Raw genomic sequence first — 22424 nt, forward strand, 5'->3', positions numbered from 1 at the left:
AGGAAACTGAGGCTTAGCAGGATTAAGTGACTTGTCTATGGTCACATAGCTAGCAAGGGTCACGGACAGGATATGAACCCAGGTCTTCTTGGTTGAGGTCTAGTTCTTAAGCCATGCTGGCTCTCAAGTAAAGGCCTTCAGTACCTGGTCTTACCAGGTGGTCTCCTATTCAAACATTAACCAGGCTGATCCTGCTTCACTTCAGACTATATTGGATTAGCTACATTCAGGCTGGTATGGTATGACCATAGACAAGAAGGATAGGAAAACTATAGACATAAATGGCACCCCCAGGGACAACTAGGTGGCTCAATGGATCAAGAGCCAGGCCTAGAGACAGGAGCTCCTGGGTTCAAATTTGGCCTCAGACATTTACTAGCTGTGTGATATTGGGCAAGTCACTTAACCCCATTGCCTGGCCCTGACTGCTCTTCTGCCTTGGAACCCATACTTAGTATTGATTCTAAGATGGAAGGTGAGGGTTAAAAAAAAATTATATATATATATATATATATATAATCTCAAACCTAAGAACCACTCTTCCAGTGAATCACACTTTAAAAATGCCATCTTCTTTACGCTTCATCATTCTTGGTTCAGGAAGATTAATTTCCAATTATTTAGGGACCCATCCATACCTGCGTTCCTGGCTTCAGAGAAGAAACAAGATCCTTCACCATTTTGGCCTCTGAGATTGTCACTCCACCAACCACAAAGAGGATCAGGAGCGGATGGTCACTGGGATGAGGGCGACTTACCTGTAACACAATCATCATAGGACTTAGAAAACACATCATGTCTCTTCTTTATCACTTTCTGTGAATGAAGTTAGTACTGGTGAAAATGGATGATTCAGGGGCAGCTACATGGCACAGTGAATAGAGCACCAGACCTAGAGTCAGGAGAACCTGGGTTCAAATATAGCCTCAGACACTTCCTAGCTGTGTGACCCTGGGCAAGTCACTTAAACCTAATTGCCTAGCTCTTACTGCTCTTCTGTCAGGCAGACAGACAGACAGACAATAAGAATTTTTTTTAAAAAGGTCCAAAGAGGAGAAAACAAAACATAAAAAGAGCTGAAAGGAGGTAGCAGGGATGATGGAGATGATTGTGAAGTCAGAACCAAGCAGAGCAGCTGGTGGCAAATGAAGAGATGGCTGGCATGTTGAGCCCTTGATAGAAAAAGGCTTCAGGAGGAGTTTTTTTTCTCTTGCCCCTAACACTCCAGTCATACCAGTAGATTCTGAGGAGGTGTGAGTAACAAAACTGAAGCAAGTTCCATGACAGTGAATTTCCTGTCATGAGTTTATCTTGTGCCCTGCATGAGGAGATGATAGTGGAGTTCAGACCAAGCAGAATCGCTTGTGGTAAATGAAGAATGAAATGAACCGATGTAGAGTGAATATGGTGGAACTGAGAGAATAATATATAGAGTGACCACAATAATGCAAAGGGAAATAGCAATAAAAGACACCAAATTCAGAGTAATGACCAGTCTTGATTCCTGAGGACTAACGGTTAAACATTTTCTTTTCTCAGAGGACAGAATACTGTGTGTGTCATCAGTCATGGTTGATAGGGTAGTTTGCTTTATTTAGCCAACATTCTTTGTCATAAGAGAAGATCTTGAGAGTAGATATATTGGAAAGTGACAGCAAGATGTAAAAAAAAAAACAAACAAAAAATCCCCACCAAAAGCATCAATAAAACATTTTTTTTGGGGAGCAGCTAGGTGCCTCAGTGGAGAGAGAAAGGAAGAGGGGGAGAGAGAGAGAGAGAGAGAGAGAGAGAGAGAGAGAGAGAGAGAGAGAGAGAGAGAGAGAGAGAGAGAGAGAGAGAGAGAGAGAGACGAGAGAGAGAGAAAGAGAGAGAGAGAGAGAGAGAGAGAGAGAAAGAGAGAGAGAGAGAGAGAGAGAGAGAGAAAGAGAGAGAGAGAGAGAGGAGAGAGAAGAAGAGAGAGAGAGAGAGAGAGAGACAGAGAGAGAGGAGAGAGAGAGAGAGAGAGACGCAGTAGACGAGAGAGAGAGAGAGAGATGAGAGAGGAGAGAGAGAGAGAGAGGGTCCTAGATTCAAATCTGGCCCTGGGCACTTCCTCTGTGTGACCCTGGGCAAGTCACCTTAACCTCCATTAATTAGCCCTTACTGCTCTTCTGCCTTAGAACCAATATACAGAATTGATTCTAAGAAGGAAGGTCAGGGTTTTAAAGAAAAACAAAACAACAAAAAAAAATCATGTTTTTTCAAAAAGTCCCAGATTATGTGTTGGACTCTGTGGGACAAAATGTACCATGGAAAGCCAAAAATAAAATGAATGAAGAGTACAGAAGAACTTCTTAACATCAGAAATGTGAAAATCCCTGGAATCGGTTGTTTGGGTTGCAAGCCACTTGCTTGGTCATCTCTGTGAAAAGATCCTGATCAGAAGTGGTTTGCACATGTTCTGCCTAGGAGGAAAACTCAAGTTCCTGATGTCTACCTTTTGCCTTATCAGAAATAGTTATTTTTCAGCTCATGTTGGTCCATAAACACAGACAGTGTCAGGGTCCTTCTAAGGGTACAGTGTGTTCCCAAGGACATATGCTTTCTATAAGAGATTCTGCAGCTCACAGTAAGTACCAGATGAAAAGACAAAGATGAAATGAATAATAATAACAACAGAGAAAACACCATGGGGGGGGAGAGGAAGGAATATTTGTTTCTCTACAAATAAACTGGTTCAATTACTTCATGTTACATTTGCTATTCTTGGTTCTCTCAAGATTCATGTTCTGATATGAGACATTTCCTCCTACAGCCCTTCCAGCTAGTGGGTCATTTTGAAGCACTAAAATTACCTAGATAGGTTTCTCTTTTATTATAATAATACATTTCTTATGATCCCCTTAACACCAGTGGATGGTTTCAATGGTGGATTGCTTGACAATAAGAAGGCAGGTCAAATAAGGTATGCAAATGCTAAGTATCATTATGGTCAGTTGTGGATGCTGTGGATTAAAAGTGTAAGTCAGCATCTCTTCACTCTGTTTTCCTTTCTTGTCTTTTACTATTTGTGACATCAAGATGCCATTTTAGGTTGGAGGAGTCTGCTTTTCTTGGCCATTATGTCCCCAATCTTTGAAGCCTTCGGGCTGACTTGGAGGCTTTTTCTGTAGTCACTGCCAGTGGGACCCCTTTGATGTCCATAGTGGTCTCTGTCTGGTGGGGTTACCAGGTGCAAGGTTCCTGCTGTTTCCTGCTTCTTCACAGTTCTCAGTGGGGGACCAGAACATCTCTGTTGCTGATTCCTTTCCTCTACAATTCTCTGATGTTTCCCCCTTTTCTGCCTCTCTCCCTCTGTGACCTGCTTCTCTCTAGTATATGCAAGGGTCAGGTCCCTCTAGTTTCCTCCTCATGTTTTCTGACATTTCATCAGTCCTTCAGTCATCTCCCCACATTGAGTCTCACTGATGATGGGTTATACACCAGGAAATGATGACATTAGTGCCTTTGAAAAGAAGAGACAATAAAGCCCAAGTTGAATGCTTGCTTTGGGACAAATCTGTCTTGATTCTGATCTCCCAATGGGAACCAATATGCAACTGACAGTTTTCCCCCAACCAATTTACTGGAAGATTTTTCCAAAGTGGAGGCAAGCAAAAGAAACAACTAAAACCCCCCAACAACTAGCTTCCATCTCTTAAGGCTTTTAGTTTTGTAGTCCTGCAAGGAAAAAAAAACCCTTTTGGAAAACTCTGGCTTGCTAAATTTGTATTTTTTTTTCCCCAGTGGTTTCAGTCATATCTGACTCTGTGACCCTATTTGTGATTTTCTTGACAAATATAGTAGAACAGTTTGCCATTTCCTTCTCCAGATCATTTCACAGTTGAGGAAATTGAAGCAAACAGAGTGTCTTCATGTCACTCAACTAGTAAGTATCTGAGGTCAGATTTGAAACTCAGGAAGATGAATCTTCTTGGCTTCAGGCTTAATACTCTATCTACTATGTTACCTAGTTGCCCTTACATTTTCAGTGGAATATTCCAAACCCAAATTAGAAGTAAACCAACCTTTCTTCTCTGACATCATTATTATCTCACTACAGGTAACAGGTTCTATTTAGCTTGAGCATAGTATTATTTTGTGGAATAGGAAAGACAATTCGACAGGGGCAAATTTCAACAATAATTCCTTATAGTTGTAGAATAGCTGGCAGTTTCCAAAGTGCTTTATATATATATATTCTCTCATTTGATTTTCAAAACAATTTGTGGTGGTGGTGGTAGTAATTGTAATGTGAACAGTGGGTCTCATTTATTAGTGAGTCTTCAGCTTTTTTTTGTTTAAATAGATATTTTATTGGTCTTTTCCCTTGATATGTCATTTCCAGTGACTTTTACACCCATCACATTCTCTGTTGTAACAAAGAAATTCAACAGATTAAGTCAATATGTTGACCATTCTTGATGAACTGACCTATCATTCACTATCTATGCTGAGAGGAGGGAGATGCATTTTTACCATATGATCAGATCTAGAAGAGACCTTAGAGTGATAAAAGAGGCATGAAGATTAAATAGGACATAGTCCCTGCTTTCAAACAACTCCATCTACTAGAAGGATATGGTTCAAACCCATCGAGCTACAATACAAAAAATACTTTGGTACTTGAAAGGGGCAAGCAAAGGAGTATGGACAGTCAAAAGGGACCAGTCATTATGAACTAGGAACTTCTTGGATGATGTCACAGAAGGCATGTGAGTTGAGCAGCCAGGTGGCTAAGGGAATTGAGAGGCAGGCCTAGAGATGGGAGATCCACATTCAAATCTAGCCTCTGTCCCTTACTGGTTGTATGAACCTGAGCAAGGCACTTAATCACTGTTTGCCTCAGTTTCCTCATTTGTAAAATGGCTATGATAATAGTCCCTTACTCCCAGGGTTGTTGTGAGGACCAAATGAGATAATCTTTGTAAAGCTTTTTGCAAACTTTAATGTACAATGTAATTGTTGTAATTATTGCTATTGGTAAGGCAAGATTGGTGGTTGCATTAATTAATACACTGATATCTTTCATTATTTTTTCTCTTTCATTATTTCAGTAACATTTTGGTTTGGTTTGGTTTACATCAGTTTATACAAATCTTTCGAAGTTTCTCTAATTTCCTCATATTTATTACTTATTGCATAATAATATTCTATTATGTTAATATGCCACCATTAATTCATCCTTTTCCCAACTGATGGATACCTACTTTATCACCACAGACTACTGCTCTAAATATTTCTGTATGTAAGGGATCTTTCCATATATCTTTGACCCCCTTGGGGCATGGCCCTAGGAGTGGGATCTCTGGAGCAAAGGAGCATAAATAGCAGAGGGACATAAATTTTGCAATGGAGAGAAATGGGTGGTTCTCCCTTGGGTTCATTACTACTATACTTTCCCTATGTTCCCTGAGTTTGTTTGAGTGACTGCTTTCCCCAATTGCAGCCATTTTAGACAATTGTGTGGACTTAATGGTTGGACAACAAAAGCCCCAAAAGACACTCCTGGCTCCCTTATTCAACTTAAAAAAAAATGTTTCCCCTGTAGCCAAGAATTTAAATGTGGATGTGCTAAACATGACAGCACCTTTGAAAAGGAAACTTGTTAAAAAGAGAATCTAGCAAGAGGTAAACTAGCCCTGTGTTGTTTCACACATCCTCATGGCAACTTCTGCAGAGAAAAAATCTTGACTAATCATTTCTTTCAGTCAAATCAAGCCTAGGTCCAAACACATGGAGTCTATATAAAAGGTATTATTTTTCAGGAGACCAAAATCCAAACCACAAATTCCAGAAATGCGCATAAAGCGTATTGCCCATTAGACATGCAAGCCCTAAATTAAATTAAAGCTATAGCAAAAAAGGGCTGAGGTATGCTATTGGTTTATTAATTAGATTGCTATCTAGCTTTTCTGCTGAAGAGCCCAAGGTGCTGCAGATGTCCAAATGTTTCAGGGTGGATCGCTCTTCTGCATCCAGCATGGGAGGCTGCTCTAAGAATGTGAATTCTTGCCAGTACTTCTTCCCTCCAACTGATAGTACAACCCCAAAGGCTTTTTCTTTTGAAGCCAAGAGCTTCATGTGGCTAACCACAGTCTATCCTTTGGTTGAACATCAGACTCCAGTGGACTTGAAACACTTTCTCAGTACATCAGGGAGGCACACACATGCTAACTTGTGGCTTGCTGCCTTCCTCTGCTCTCTAGATCACCATGCTCAAGAGACCTGGATGGTATACATACATCTGAGAGAGAGAAGCACCACAACTCAGTTTCCTGTCAACTAAGGAAGCATGCTGGGTTTTCAAAAACACAGTGGAAAAAAATAATATTATGCAGGAAGACAGCAGACCATCTGTCCGCCGCCCATCCTTTCCTTATAGTAGCCACTCTGGTCTCACGAAATTTGAACATGGGCCACGCTTGTTAAGTCAACTTTCTGACCTCAGGGAGGGGAGGAAAAGACCTCCTGGTTTCATCCTTGACATGCCACACAAACCTGTGCAGTTTACAGACACACAAACCAATCCAGCAAAGGGAATCAAGTCTGATATTGCCCAAGAGACCATTTGGTTTTCAAGTGGCAAAATCAGAACACAATGTTCCTCAAGCTAGAGAGGGCCAAAGCAATTTAAAGAAATGAATCCCAGAAAACTGCAGAATGAAGCAGATATGGGAGGAATATTTCTGACTTCAGCAAGGAGAAAAATAAGCTGCCACATCATTTTTCCCCTCTGAAATGAAGGAACATTTAATACTGTGAAACAAATGCAAAGACAAGCTCACTGCCTGGAGAAATTTTACAATGCTTAAAAAAAATTAATGTATTGGATCCACTTCAAAGTGTCTGGAACCAAGGCTTTCATTTCCCTGCAGCACAGAAGCTGCCTTTAGAGCTGTCTCCAAAGCCCCACCAAGCATCTGTACATTCAAAGCACAGGCCAAGACACCCAGGAGACTCTCTACCATCTGGAAAGAGAAAACATATTTCTAAAATCTTAAGAAGTATTAGAAGCCAAAGTTATTTTGGGGCTTCTGGCTGTGTGTCTTGGGAGTCTGGATAGTTGTAGAATCTAGTCTGATTTCTAGGCATCTCTTCTTAACCTTTCAGCTGAATTACAAGAGTTACAAGGGTTCCATGCCTCTGGACAAGCTGGTGGAGTTCTCAATGGATAAAGCAAGGGGACAAAATGGGCTGTTTGAGAGAGGGATGTGTTCCAGAAGAAGGAGGATGCCACCACTTGGAGACATGTGATTCCTCAAAGGTTCAAAAGTCACTTGTTTCTCTAGGAAGCATCCCAGCTCCCTGGAAGGACTATGGCAATGACCAAACTCACATACTTTCCGTAAAATCAGGTCTTTCAGTCTGAAGGGAGGCCAGCTCTCTGATTTACAGAAAGAATCCTATAGCTAGGCATGATCTTGAGAGTTCCTCTGGTTTATCTCCCTCCTGTTAGGGAATATCATATCTGAACCATCTTAGATAAATAAACATTTATTTCTAAAATATTAGAAATCTTTTAAGAAAGGGAGACAGTGAACAGGAAAGGGAAAAAAAAATTAAAAAGAACCAGCATAACATAGCAGATAGAAACTTTGCCTTTGATTTGAAGGCAGTAGCTAAGAAGGATAGACTCAGTGACTTGAAGAAAATGAATTTGTTTGTAGCTGAGTTTCATAAAGGATCCAGGAGGACCAGTGATGCCTCTTCAGGGCATATCATGCCAGGGATAGACTTTATTCGCTTTATTTGGATTATCCTCTGAAAGGGCTCTGTGGGGCACAGGGGGTTATCCTGCCTGAAAGCCTGTTCAGTTTGTGTCTCCAACAATCACTACCTTTCTTAATCATACAAAGACTGCAGCCAGGATCATTGAATCAAACTCTCTCTTGTTTTTCACTCTATGAAGCCTGAAGAGGAAACAGGGCAGTTGAGCTCAGCTCCAGAACAGAGCAGCAGGAAAACCTACTGTAAAGAAAAAGACAGGATCCCCTCACTACAACCTGTCTCATCCCCAAAACAAAACAATAAACTCCACCTGACTTCTATTCTGCTGGGTTGGAAGGAGATAACATGTGAGGCAAAGTCAAAAGGTAGACCATCTCTACTCTACTATGCTACCCTGCTGTCACATCCCAGGGAGAAGCCCCATGATAGATGGCAACACCAGGATTCTGTCAGATAATTTGTATTGCTGTAAAACCATACCAAAAAAGGTAATAATAATAATGACAATTATTATTATTATAGCTAATATTTATACGGTGCCTACTATATGTTAGGCACTGTGCTAAGTGCTTTACCTTGCTTTTACCCTCACAGCAATGCTAGGAGGTAGATGCTATTATTATCTCCCTTTTACAGTTGAGGACACTGAGGCAGATTAGTTAAATGACTTGCTTAGGGTCATATAGCTAGTAATGATAATTTTGATGATGACTAGCATTTATATAGTGTTAACTGTGTGCCAGGCACTGTGCTAAGTCCTTTACAATTATTATTTCATTTGATCCTTACAACAACCTTGGGAGGTAGGGGCTACTATTTTTAATTATTTTAATTTTACTGGTGAGGAAACCGAGTTAAGTGACTTGCCCAAAGTCACATCGGTAGTAAATGTTTGAGGTCAGATTTCAATTCAAGTCTTCCTGATTCCAGGCTCAGCATTATAGCCACTATATTAACAAGCTGTCTCTAAGGTAAGTCAAACAGACAGAATCTAGATATGGGAAGCCCTAGCTACTAATAAATAATCATAAAGAGACCTGAATGAATAAGGCAGGAGGTCACAAATGGGGTGTCATAGGGCTCTATCCTTGGCTGTGAGGTAATTAATTGACATTTTTAATCAATGACTTGGATCAAGGTAGAAATCAGATTTGCTGATAACATAAATTTGGGAGGGGACATACAATCACGACCCAAAAAGATCCTGGCAGGTGAGAGCACTGGGCTGAATTTAATTAAATAGAGCCAAATGGCTTACCAACAAAGTAAATAGAGACAAAAATCCTCTCCATATGTACAGGCTAAGGAAGGCCTGGTTTGATGATAATTTGCCTAAAAAAGATCTGAAGATTTTCATTTACCTCAGGCTCAATATTGGTCAGCTGTGTGGTGTGGCAAAGGCCGAGGCAATCTTGTGTTACATCAAGAGAGTCCAAGAGTTTCTAAGAGTAAAGAAATGCCATTAAACTCTTCCCTGGGTCAGGTCACATCTGGATAAGCTCTGGGTACTGCAGTTTAAGAAAGAACACGCTAAGTTGGAAAGCATTCAGAGAAGGGCAACCAGCAAGATAAAAGAGTTCTGAGTCCATTTCATAAGAAGATTGGCTGAAGAGCTGGCGACACTTAGCCAGGAAAACCAGGAAAAATGGATAGAAATTACAAATGCAAAAATTTAGATTTAATGTTGGGAAAAAAAAATCCTAACAATGAGAGGTCCCAAAGGGGAATAGGCTTCCTCGGGAGGTCGAGGGTTCTTCTTTATTATTTATTTTTTAAACCCTTAGCATCCATACTGTATATTGGCACCAAGGCAGAAGAGTGGTAAGGGGGAGGCAATGGGGTTAAGTGACTTGGCCAGGATCACAGCTAGGAAGTATATGAGGTCAAATTTGAACCCAGGACCTCTCATCTCTAGGCCTGGGCCTCAATCCACTGAGCCACCCAGCTGCTCCCAGGTTCTTCTTTATTGAAAGGTAATATGCAAAGGTTGGAAGGTTACTTGTATAGCCTGTTAACAATGGGAATTCCTTGGAGAGAGGGGTTAAACTAGATAAAAGGTTCTTCTTTTAGGGATCTGTGAATGGGAAAATTGTATGTGTATATACATATATATATTTCATAACTACACTTCAATATAATTTGTTTCCTTTGTAATTCTATGTATTTTATTTTATGCTTTCAAAAACATTTGGAGAAGGAGCCTATTGGATTTACTAGGTTACCAACATGGTCTAAGACTTAAAAAAGGTGAGAATTCCTGGATTACCCAGGTGCTGGGGTCCCTTCCAACTTGAAATTTTGTGACTCCATATAAGTGTGAATATTTGTCATTTACTAACTGTATAACCTCAGGCCCTTCTCTCAGCCTCAGTTTCCTTATCTATAAAATGAAGAATTGTATGAAATGAACTTTAAAGCCCTTTCTTGTTCTAAATCTATAATCCCAGGATCTTTTCTGTTCCTTTCTGCTCCAAAAGTCTATGAACTACATACAACATGGGGAAAAAATGAAAATCCTAACAAGCAACGGAAAGGCGAAAGGTATGGAGAATTTACAATTACTTGCGACTTCCCCTTCCTCCTGTTCAGCTTCCAATCTGAGCAGAAATGCGAGCCACCTTTTCTTCATGAAAATCACTGCCATTTTTCAGCGTGGCCCCTGCCAATCAAATTAGTCTCCCATGAGGAATACTGCCTGATTTTCATTAAGTCTTATTTTAGACACTGGAAATATAGGCCCACCTGTCAGAAGCCAGAGTCAGAAGGGCTGACAAGGCTCTTCTGAAACAAGTATGGCAAAGTCCATCAACAAGGCTCATTTGGAAGAGTAGACCAAAGCTTGGGTAGGGGCTGAGGCTCCTGAAAAGGACATCTGTGTGGGGTGTGCTGATGGCCCTCTAAATCTTCAGCCAATAGATGAGAAACACTCCTGGCAACTGACAGAAGAGGCCCCTAGCAGCTGAGGCTAAGGAACAACTCAGGGCAGCTGCTAGGAGGGCAAGAATTCCTTTTCCTTAAATCCAGTACTTGGAAACCAATCTTGGAGATCAGTTCTAAGCCACTGGGGCATTTCCTCATAAGCCCTTCTTCCAGAGTATGGTTCAATGTGGGAGTCGCAAGCAATAAGTGGGTCCAGCGGGTCCCAGAATATTTTATAAGACAGCACTTCTGGGACTGGGAAAACAGGAAGGCTCACAGTCCCAGGAAGAAACTTCAAAGAGGTGTGATTTTTAAATGTGACTTTCTGGAGGTGGCTATGAAAAGTGGGATGCCACATGTCATAGGATAAAAGATATCCGAGTACCTCTACAGTTCCCAGACCTCACATCTAAGGTATAAAGGAGGAAAATAATATCTCTCTACAAAAGTGCAAAATCCATTTCGAAGATGAGGGAGATGCAGGGGCTATCCAAGTGAAGCACAATGAAGGCATGGCTAGCTTGGCAATCTCTGAGAAGAAGGAAGATTGGCTCAACTTTGTCTATTTTTTTTTTAACCCTTACCTTCCCTCTTGGAATCCATACTGTGTATTAGTTCCAAGGCAGAAGAGTGGTAAGGAATAGGCAATGGGGGTCAAGTGACTTGCCCAGGGTCACACAGCTGGGAAGTTTCTGAGGCCAGATTTTAACCTAGGACCTCCCATCTCTAGACCTGGTTCTCAATCCACTGAGCCACCCAGCTGCCCCCCATAGCTAAGCTTTTGAAACCCAAGTTAACTCTGAACTCAGACAACTCAGCTTTTAAGAGGCAAGGAAGTGGAGAGGAAAGAGTGCTATGCCTTTGGGGCCTGGATTTCAGTTCCTCCTCAGGCACAAAGCAAGAGTCTTGGGCCTGTTCTAGGTATCATAACTTTCTAGCTGGAGGGGCCCTTTGAGAACATCCAGGGCAATCTCTCCATTTTTTTCTGGGAAGGGAACTGAATCCTAGAAATCAGTGATGTGCCCAAGGTCACATAGGAAACAAGTGACAGAGACAGGATTCAAACTCAGATCTTCTGACTTCAAATTCAGTGCTTCTTCCACTCCATGAGACTTAATCTCTGGCAACCTGAGTTTTCTTATCTCAAAAATGGGAGTAATGGTATACTTAGTATTTTATCCTATAGGACTGTTGTAAGAATTGAATGAGATGTTTTGTAAATCTTCAAGTGCTGCAAAAATGTCAACAATTACTCATTCTGGAAACATCAATCTGGGCTGCTTCAATTAAAAAAAAAACAACAACAACAACCACAGAAAGAAAATGAGGCACAGAACAGATGTGTATGTTGCTGTGAAGCTTATGGTAACTGGCAACAGGATGGGAGGAAACACCCCAGCTTGTTCATTTTCTGGTTTTACCACCTCATCATCTATGTCTGGTTTCTGTCCTTCAGTTCTGGGAGGGCACTGCCTTTCTAGGATATATATTCATGAACTCAAAAAGGCAAGATCTTCCATCAGATTAATTTGCCATTTCAGAACAGCTTTGAAGAAGAAAAAAAACCAAAACACCCTGTAATTTCTAAGTGTTATTACAATTGGAACACCAGCAAAGCACAGGAGGTCAACATTAAGTTCGAATACTCATCTTATTTAGATTCACTTATATTTAGCAACTTTACAATGTTTTAAATGTAGAAAAAAATTGGTGGGGGTGGAGGAGCAGATTAAACAAAGGGTTTTTTCTCTCTTCATCCCCATATCCAGGATTGCTTAGTGTTTTCATGTTCCCCCACCTCAATCAGAGAAATTCTAGATTTCACCAGCAAGTATTCTGTGAAGCAGGAAGAGATGGTATGGGGAGCCTGGTCAGACAAGTGACTTGAATCTGAATATAGCCACTCCTCATCCCATTTATTAAACAGGATATTTCTTAAAAGAGCAGCAGGGCAAGGCCTGGAGTCAGGAAGACTCATCTTCCTGAGCTCAAATCTGGCCTTAGACAATTACTAGCTGTTTGACCCTAGGCAAGTCACTTCACCCTGTTTGCCTCAGTAGCATCTGCAAAATGAGCTGCAGAAGGAAATGGCAAACTACTACAATATCTTTGCCAAGAAAACTCCAAATAGGGTCATAAAGTGTTGGACATGGCTGGCTGAACAACAAATATTTCTTATATTCAGCATTTAATGAATGTTTGTTGAGTGAATGAAGTCCATAAAGTAAGTGGTACATAGCCTTGGTTTGCACCAAAACACGGTCACATCTAGCCAGATGTTGGGAGTGGAAAAAGAAGGGAATAAGTACACAGAGCCTACTATATGCCAGCCACTGTGCTAACTTTACAAACATTCATTTGACCCTCACAATAATCCTGCCAGGAAGGTGCTGCTATTAACACTCCCGTTTTACAGTTGAGGAAACTGAAGCAAACAGATATTAAGTGACTTGCTTAGGGTTGCATAGCTAGTAAGTGTCTGAGATTGGATTTGAACTCCAGTCTTCCTGATTCCAAGCCCAATGCTCTATCTGTTGCATTACCCAGCTGCCAAAGAGCTTAGGAAAAAAAAAATGTTTTCATCTATAATCTAATTCGATTCTCTGAACATTTATCAAACCTCTAGCATTTGCAGAACAGGCATAAGAAAAGAGAAAAATTAACCCTGAATGGAAGGAATTTGCATTAAAAAAAAAAGACTAGGTCTCCCTTTCTTCCCCCAACTGCAAGTACAGGGGCTACTCATCAGGCTGGTCCCACTTTGATCTCCCTATTTGTTTTGAATTTAGGGTAGATACCAGATTAGCTTAACCCCAAATTCTGTAGCTCAAGTCATCCACTAAGAGAACCAAGATGGCAGCTTGGTAGCAGCAAAAGCTGAAACCACTCTGAAAATCCTTCCAAACTAATTTTTTAAAAGTGCCTTAAAATGACGGGAGTCAAAAACCAACAGCAAGAGGTAGTAAGGGGACAAACAATTTGAAAGGTAGGTAGAAGGAATTGATTTTCACAGGATAAGGAGGAACCAGAAGCAAAGGTACATGCAAAGGAGTACTGGCCTCCCCAGGTTCTGAACATGGGCATAGGCCAACTTTGGGGATCCTGGGTCCCCGGCCAGAGAAGAAAATTGAGCAGAGTAATGACCTATGTTTTTAGAGAACATGGAAATAACCCTGGGCTCTTTCTGCTTAGGAAAAGCCAGCTGTCCTTGGAATGATAGGGACCATAAATGATCTGTAATGATATGGCTCAAGGATTGATCACTGTCTCACTGATTAGTTTCTAATTTTCATGGACACAAACATCTCTTGGTTAGGAAAGAAACCAAATACTAACAGCCTCTAAATAGAACTCCCTGGTGCTAAGGGTGCCCTCTCCTTTCAATTCTCCTTCCATCACCATGTCCATCATCCAGAGGAGGGGCCTGCGAACTGAAGAGACAATCCCCCCACCACGGCTGCTTTACCTTCATGAACATGCTGAATCCAGTTTTAAGAAGGTCAGTGAGGCCCGAGGACATGGGTTCAATATCAACAGGATCTGGTCTCTCTGGATTAAAGATCTCCTCCACAACCTGCTTCAGCAATGGCTTATAGGTAGCCTGAAAAAAGAAAGTGCAGCTATGTAAGTGTAGGGGCTAAAAAAAAAAAGATAAACCAAAGAACTAGAGGATGCTTCGCATGTCTTATGCTCCGCTTTGTAACCTACTTTATGGATACTCTTTAGTTACTCTCAAACATCAGGTTCACTGAAGAATTTCCTTTCTAATTCATCAGTGCAAGCCTACAATGGCTGAAGTAACCTAATGAAGCACCATTATGTTCTAGTATTAAGAAAGTGACCTTTCTATAAAACTATTGAAATGCAAAAAAGAAAAAAGTCAGTCTGAGGTTTGATATGACATCTCTGCTCAAATCCACACACACTCACACATTTGTTGTTGTCTTGCTATTGTTTCGGGATAATTCATCAGTGTAGAAAGCCTTTAGGTTCCCAGTGAGGAACTCCCTCTCCCCATGCTGGGAAGGACATGGCTAACCTCTGTCTTCTCTATAATGGAAGCTCAGTTGCATGAGACAAAGAAATTAGGATCACACAGAAGTGAGAGCCAAAGGCTGAATTTGAATCCAAGTCTTGCTATTCATTACACTTTACTGCATCTATACACAAATATGTCCACATACATGTGTATATGTTTCTATAGATGAGAAGTTCTTGACCTCCAGGCTTGCCAGTCAGCCAAACACTCCTTGAGAGGCTCAGGATATGGGAGGTACCTATGATGACCAAGCAGAATTTCACTCGGAGGTGTTTTTGAGACATAGGAATGTCATCCTTAGTGTCTCTGATGATGTTCATGAGCTGGCAAGTTGGAGGTGAAGGCTGTCATTCATAGGCTTTCAAAAGTTCTTCCCTGATTCCACATCATGGTGGTTGAGGGGATGCCTGGTGCCACAGTTTCCCAACTGAAAGTCACTCTCCCTGAACCTCTGTAGGGCATTCAATATGACTTTCATTTTCTGATTTTTATTATACCTGTTTTTATGTCTCATCCTCACTACTGAATGGTAAACTCTATGACAACTGGGAATGCATTACTTTTCAACTGCATATCCCAGACCTTTCCACAAAGTAGGCATAACAGGAATATTTTTGAGTGAATACTAAAAGAGCTAAACAGAGAAACACTCAAGAATACTATATTTGAAAAGCTAAAGCAAAGTTTGAAAAAGATAGACAAATACAATATTACAATACCCTCATTTATCCTTAGCTGAAATGCCTATCAACATATTCTTTCTTTTCTTATTATTACTTTAAAGCTAGAAGCTCTTGGCCCTTCTATAGCATTTTTTACAATAGATTTTTCAGACCTACTCTTTCCTCAAGCCTCTCAAAGGAGCACTTTTCTTTCTCAGTAGAGGACCTCTCCTTATATTTTATGGAGAAAATAGAGGTCTCTCTTTCCCTCTTCTTTCTCTCAGAACCTGTTGACATCATCATTCCCAGTTCTCTTCTTTAATAGTTTCTCTGATAAAGAGGTTGTCCTCCTGGATAATGTCAACTGGGACCCTTATATTCCTGATTCCTGTCTCCTCTAGAAGATGGGATCCATGATTATCCCCTGTTTATCTCTGATCTCTATTTTCTTTCTAATTCTTGGCTTCTTATCTGCTTCCTCTAACAGATCTTTCTCAGACTGGTCTCTCTCATCCTAAAAAACAAACAAAAACTCTATTTATAGGGATGGGAGACACCTTGTTGGGAGATAGTAAACACATTGGGACCCTTTCTCTACATCTTTTAGTCAATTAAGTGATAGTAAAAAAATCTATTCTACTGTTGGCTATCATTTATGAAAGCTGGACTATTGATCAATGATGCCCTTGATGCATATGTAAATACTTTTCACAAAAATTTTATATAGATGGGAAATTATGTGTAAAGTTCAGTAGCTAATGGTTTCATTCTGAGTGTCTTTAAAATACTTCCCCACACTTTTTGTATCTCCTACTGAAAATTTATGAATCAGTTTCTCAATTCCTTCATAATGGTGTCACCTTCACCTTCAGCATGGATCTGTTCTAAGGATCTATAATCCATTCTAGCTGCTTTTGTTCTTTTGTGTTATTTCTATTCTCTGGAAGAACATCCAGGGTTATGATATTACAGTTTACCTAGGATTGGCTCTTCTATCCTTGAGAATAAAAAAAAGTTTGTATAAAAAAATCATTGTAGACTTTTCCTGTTGTTCTATTTATCTTCCTTCTATTTTTATGCTTAGAAGTCCCTTAGGATAATTTTTGCTTAGTTGAGGCTCTACTGAAGTATTCTTAATTTTTTTTTTTGTATTCTACTGCTTCTCCCTGTTTCTGAGATGATTCTGCTTATAATCTTCCATCAACTTTCCTCATAAAACTTTACAAATAATTTTGTTTTAAGCCATTGTCGAAATTGACTGCTGCTACATCTCTCTGCTTGGAAAATGAGTTAAAACATTTTTTTAAAAACTAAGGTGTATTTTAAACTCTTTTGGTTTCCTTGTTATAAAGAAATAGTTGATGGGGCAGCTAGGTGGTTCATTGGATTGAAAGCCAGGCTTAGAGATGGGAGGTTTTGGATGCAAATCTGACCTCAGACATGTCCTACTTGTGTGACTCTTGGCAAGTCACTTAACCCCCATTTCCAAGCCCTTACTGATTTTCTGCTTTAGAACCAATACACAGTATTGATCCTAAGATGGAAAGTAAGATTTTGTAAAAAAGAGAGAAAATTGAAAAGTGAAATGAGATGTATCTAAAGATAGGGCTACAGGTGACTAAGGCAGGACGGCAGGGCAAAAGAAGTCAATATCAAGTGGGTGACCATTATGCATATATTTAGCATTTACTCCTTTTTTTGTTGTTTTTGCTATTATTTTCTCCAGTAGAATACAAGTTCCTAGAGGGTAAGAACTGCTTTATTTTTTGTCTTTCAGTCTCCAGCATAATGCATGACACATGGAAAAATGCTGAATTAATGCTTGATATTTGACCATAACGGTTTGCTGATTAGATATTTCAAGCAATGAGTCTAAATGAGATGAGGGCACAGGATACAGTCATTGAGAACATAGGGATCATAACCTGAGACCACCGAGCATGAGTAGAAGAAGCCATTTGGAAAGCTAAGGTGAGCTAAGCCCACACATGGGCCTGGGATGGAATCTCAGAGCTGAAGGAGCCAGGACCATGCTTAAATCACATGAGTGCTCCAACATGTACATATTGTCTTGTACAATTTGGAAAATGTCCCTTTGGGTGCTACCGATTTTGAATTTCCTTGTTAATTGGGCAAGAAGCATAAAAAACAGAAAGTATCTATTTAGGGCACATCCAGTCTAATGCCAAGATTAGCATGGCAGATCTATATGCTATTAAGTCTGAAAGAGGTCATGAGCCACACTTCTGAAGAACAACATCTTTTTACTAGCTCCATGATGCTGAAGCTGAAAAACAGCAATAAATCAAACATTGCAACATTTGGGGAAAGAGATCAAGGCTCATATTAAACAGGGGCATTTACTTTGAGAAATTATAGGGTAAATATTATTTAAACAAAACAAAAATGCTGTGTTCAAGTTGTCAGGCAACCGAGTCCCTGAAATAAATACAACCAATTGAAAACCTGGGCTAAGAAGAGGTCATGAAGTTGTAGATGTCTGACCATCCACGATAATTCACTGGGTATTAAGACTTTAAAGAAAAGGCTTAAAAAAGGTTTTCTTAGTTCTAACACAGAAAAGATAACAAGAACAAAAAATCATTCTTAGCTTCAGCTTTGGGCGATGTCGCCTCCCCTGCCTCCTTGTAGAAATTGGTCTGGTCAGCAGGGAGACGTTAGCAGCTTGTGTGGCTTTCAGAATTGATTCTATACAGGTTTCAGGAATGAACCCTTCTTGATGCTTTCTTAGCATATAAGAATTCTGTATTTAGGTTCACAATGTTTTTGTTGAACTATATTTGTAATCTGTTAAATCCAAAATGTACTTTGGGTTTAGTGAAACAATTTTTAGTGAGATAAACATAGCCTCATAACAACCCTGGGAGTTAGGTGATATTATTTTCTCCATATTTTACAGATGAGGAGGCTGAGGCAAGCAGAGGTTAGACAACTCTCCCAGGATCACACAGCCAGTAAGTGTCTGAGACTGGATTTGATCTCAGATCTTCCTGATTCCAGGCTCGATGCTATAGCCACTGAAGTAGGCACTTAATAAATGCTTGTGAGACTAAAGGCATTAGAGTCACCACACTGGGCTAGACCCACAATTAATCATTCACTTCAATAATCCATCTCTGGCAATGCCACTAAAGGATGTGCCATGTAGACAGATACACCGGTCTTCCCTGTTATTTACAAATGAACAGATAAATGGAAAAACATTGGGTGCCTCCTCTGTGCGAGGTACCATGCTGGACAGAAGGCCCTTTCTAAGGCTGGTTAGCATGGGTAAGTTGTAGAGAAGTGTGTGCTCTCTGCAGATATTTACCATTCCTTCATGCTCTGTGTTTTTCCTGAGTAATGAAATCTTCGAGTTTGCTGACTACAAGAGATTAAATCTTGGAGCTTGTGGGATGGAAAGTCTCCCTTTCCATATGTCTGTGTGGGAGATATATCTGAGGGAGTGTACTCTGTGGATCTAGGATAAATTATACTGTCTACATTAATGAATGCAGCCAGTTTTTAAGAGTTAACTGGCAATAGGAAAGCAAGGGGTGCCTTTGGCTTTGCCTACAGAAAGAAAAATGGTGGTTCATAAGCTCAAAAGTAGACCCTGAGATGTCATCAATTGGGGATGGCTGAACAAATTGTGGTGTATGATGGTACTGGAATACTATTGTGCTGTAAGGAATGATGAACAAGATTTGAGAAAGAGTTGGAAAGACCTTGGTGCAGAGTGAAATGAGCAGAACCAGGAAAACATTGTACACAGTAACAGCTATATTGTGGAATGATCAAATGTGGTAGATGGAGTTACTCTCAGTAATACAATGATTCAGGACAATTCCAAGGGACATATGACAATGAAACTATCCACTTTTAGAGAAAGAACTGATGGAGTCACAATGCATACGAAGGGTATATGATTTTTCAATTGTTTGAGTTTATGTTTGGGAATTCTGGTTTTATAAGATTCCTTACTTACAAAAATGAATGATATAGAAAAAATAAAAAAATCTGCTGGAGACCAGGGTACACTTGTTCCTCATAGAGCTATAGGAACCAGAAATGCAACTCAGGTGACCAGGGACTAAGGACTGGGGGACTTGGCCAGATCTCCTTCTTCCTCAGTCCTCAGAGAACCCTAGAGACATCTCAGCTTGGAAAGAGGAGGAGCAATAGGGTGGAACTAATAAAGAATGTATACATATTAGGGATCAGGGAAATAGAGCTGGATAAGGGAAAAGGTTGAACTTCAATTGCCTAGAACAGGGGTTCTTAAACTGGAATATGTGAATTTGACTCCAAAAAATATTTTTCTAACTATAGTTCACTATGATTGATTTCCTTTGTAATCTAATTTATTTTATTTTAAGCATTCAAAAACATTATTACTAGAAGAGGATTAAGTTTCACTGAGTTTTCAAAAGGGTCCATGATACAAAAAAGTTAAGAAAGAAAGGATGTTAGAAAAAAGTCAACTCCTAAACAGGAGTCAGCTCCAGCCTTTTGTCTACCTGTAGTTCCCTTTATCTGCAAAAATAATGATGAAGGTGATAGCTGAAATGTAGTAAGCAGACATATTTAAGCTCTACAAGACATTTAGAGGCATTATCTCATTTGCTCCTCACAAGAACCCTGAAGGAAAGGACTGATAGCACCCCATTTTATAGATAACAGGCTAAAATGATGAAATGACTTGTCCAGGATCACATAAGCTACTGGGTCTGAAGTGGGATTTGAACTCAGGTTTTTCTGACTCTAAGTCTGGCATTCTAGCTACTCTAACACCTAGCTTCTCCAGGAAACCTCTCTTCTAACTTTTTATGCTTTTATATGCAACTTGCTCATTATTTGAATTCCCACTTCATATTTCCATGGAGTTGGAACCAATGACCATATTTTCAATAATTATAACTTCAAATAGTGTGAATTAGAATACATGTGACCATTTATGAGGCGTCATTATTTGTAATCACAAGGACCTAACACTGGAAATGAGATTCTTATCACTAGAGTCAGATGTAACTAGGAGCTGAAGCTAGGAGGCAGGAATTCCCAAGTTCAAATTCAGCCTCAGACATTGACTAGCTGTATGATCCTGGGAAAGTCATTTAACCATGGTGTGCCTCAGTTTCCTCAACTGTATAATGAGACTAATAATAGCACATACTTCCTAGGATTGTTGTGAGCATCAAATAAAGTAATATTTTTACAAAGTACTTAGTACAGTGCCTGGCACAAAAAAGTAGGTGATTCATAGATGCTTATTTTCCTTCCTTTCCCTTTCCTCTTCAAAGGGAATGGCCCAAATCCTGATATTTTGAAGAAGGACACAGAAGATGAGTTTAGGTTCTTGAGCCTGCCAGTCCAGAGATGAACCCCCAAACTTGGGAGTGATGGCGTGCAGGCAGAAATCCTGGCCCATCTTACCCCATATTGTGGTGAGTAGGAGAGACCTGGTATGCTGTCACAATGTGACCTCTTTTTGGAAAACTCACTAAACTGAAACTTGTAAGAGAAACTGCAATTCATGTGTGTCTTAGATAAGATTTACAAATGTTAAATGTTTACATGAGGTTGGCCAGAGCAGTCATCATGATGGCCATAAATACTACAGGATCTCATTAGGGTCCTTCCTTACTCTGCCTATTTATAATAAATCCAGCACATCTTACTCCGTTCTTGACCTTCTTCTAATTGTTAGCATATATCAGAGCTCAAGTATGCCATTTTGAATAAGACTTAGGAGTATATAAGGTCACTCTTTTTAATGACCAAGCAACATATGATTAATTAGCTAAGTAATTTTCTCTCTTATTTTTATGATACCCAGTTCACTAAATAAAGAGAGGAAATATTTTTGCTTTTAATTAAAAGGCAAGTCTAAATGGCCCATCTGCAGCAATACTTCTAGAACTCTTAGCAAGAGATAATTAATATTAGATGGCTATCATGACCACAATTAATTTAAATGCTCCTATGTAGTTCAGGGCTCAGGCAATAGAAGAGACTGTGAGGTGGAGAAGAAAGGGGCACTGCCCTATGACTCAGGAGTCCCATGTTCAAGGCCTACCTTTACCACTCTTTGTGCCTTAACCCCTTATCTATAAAATGAGGTCAATTATAACTGCTTCCATTAATTCACAGGGTAGCTGGGAGAATCAAAAAGAGGAACACTCATGAAAGGGCTTCCTGAACAAGGCCTATTCCTAATACCTGAGAAGAATTTGAGATTCCATCAGTTTGGGGATTCCCATGTGGGAACTCCCTTCACTACTGTAAACCACCACTCATTTAAAACTTTATAAATCAGTATTAATGAGTTTATGAGGTGAAAGAAATATCCAACAGCTTGCTTTGGGACACAAAGCTTGTACAGTAAGGGCCAACTCTCTCTTTTTTTTTTTTAATATATTTTATTTGATCATTTCCAAGCATTATTCGTTAAAGACATAGATCATTTTCTTTTCCTCCCCCCCACCCCCCATAGCCGACGCGTAAGTCCACTGGGCATTAGATGTTTTCTTGATTTGAACCCATTGCTTTGTTGATAGTATTTGCATTAGAGTGTTCATTTAGAGTCTATCCTCTGTCATGTCCCCTCAACCTCTGTATTCAGGCAGTTGCTTTTTCTCGGTGTTTCCACTCCCATAGTTTATCCTTTGCTTATGAATGGTGTTTTTTTTCTCCTGGATCCCTGAAAGTTGTTCAGGGACATTACACCGCCCCTAATGGAGAAGTCCATTACGTTCGATTATACCACAGTGTATTAGTCTCTGTGTACAATGTTCTCCTGGTTCTGCTCCTCTCGCTCTGCATCACTTCCTGGAGGTTGTTCCAGTCTCCATGGAACTTCTCCACTTTATTATTCCTTTGAGCACAATAGTATTCCATCACCAACATATACCACAGTTTGTTCAGCCATTCCCCAATTGATGGGCATCCCCTCGTTTTCCAGTTTTGGGCCACCACAAAGAGCGCAGCTATGAATATTTTTGTACAAGTCTTTGTGTCCATTATCTCTTTGGGGTACAGACCCAGCAGTGCTA

General features: G+C 40.0%; 1 protein-coding gene across 2 annotated transcripts in view; it reads right to left on the reverse strand.

Annotated features, from left to right (window-relative positions):
* The window catches only part of SCFD2 (sec1 family domain containing 2), a 500196-nt gene that overhangs the window by 15718 nt on the left and 462054 nt on the right, over positions 1 to 22424 (reverse strand). The window contains exons 7-8 of one of the 2 annotated variants that reach the window (XM_001371348.5): positions 14135 to 14269; positions 639 to 758 (exon numbers count right to left, since the gene is read on the reverse strand). In XM_001371348.5, the coding sequence (XP_001371385.2) occupies positions 639 to 758; positions 14135 to 14269 (255 nt within the window). The remainder of the gene's footprint in view (positions 1 to 638; positions 759 to 14134; positions 14270 to 22424) is intronic. The other variant, XM_007496459.3, reaches the window with a different exon arrangement.

This window comes from Monodelphis domestica, chromosome 6 (assembly GCF_027887165.1).
Source record: "Monodelphis domestica isolate mMonDom1 chromosome 6, mMonDom1.pri, whole genome shotgun sequence".
NCBI lineage: Eukaryota > Metazoa > Chordata > Mammalia > Didelphimorphia > Didelphidae > Monodelphis > Monodelphis domestica.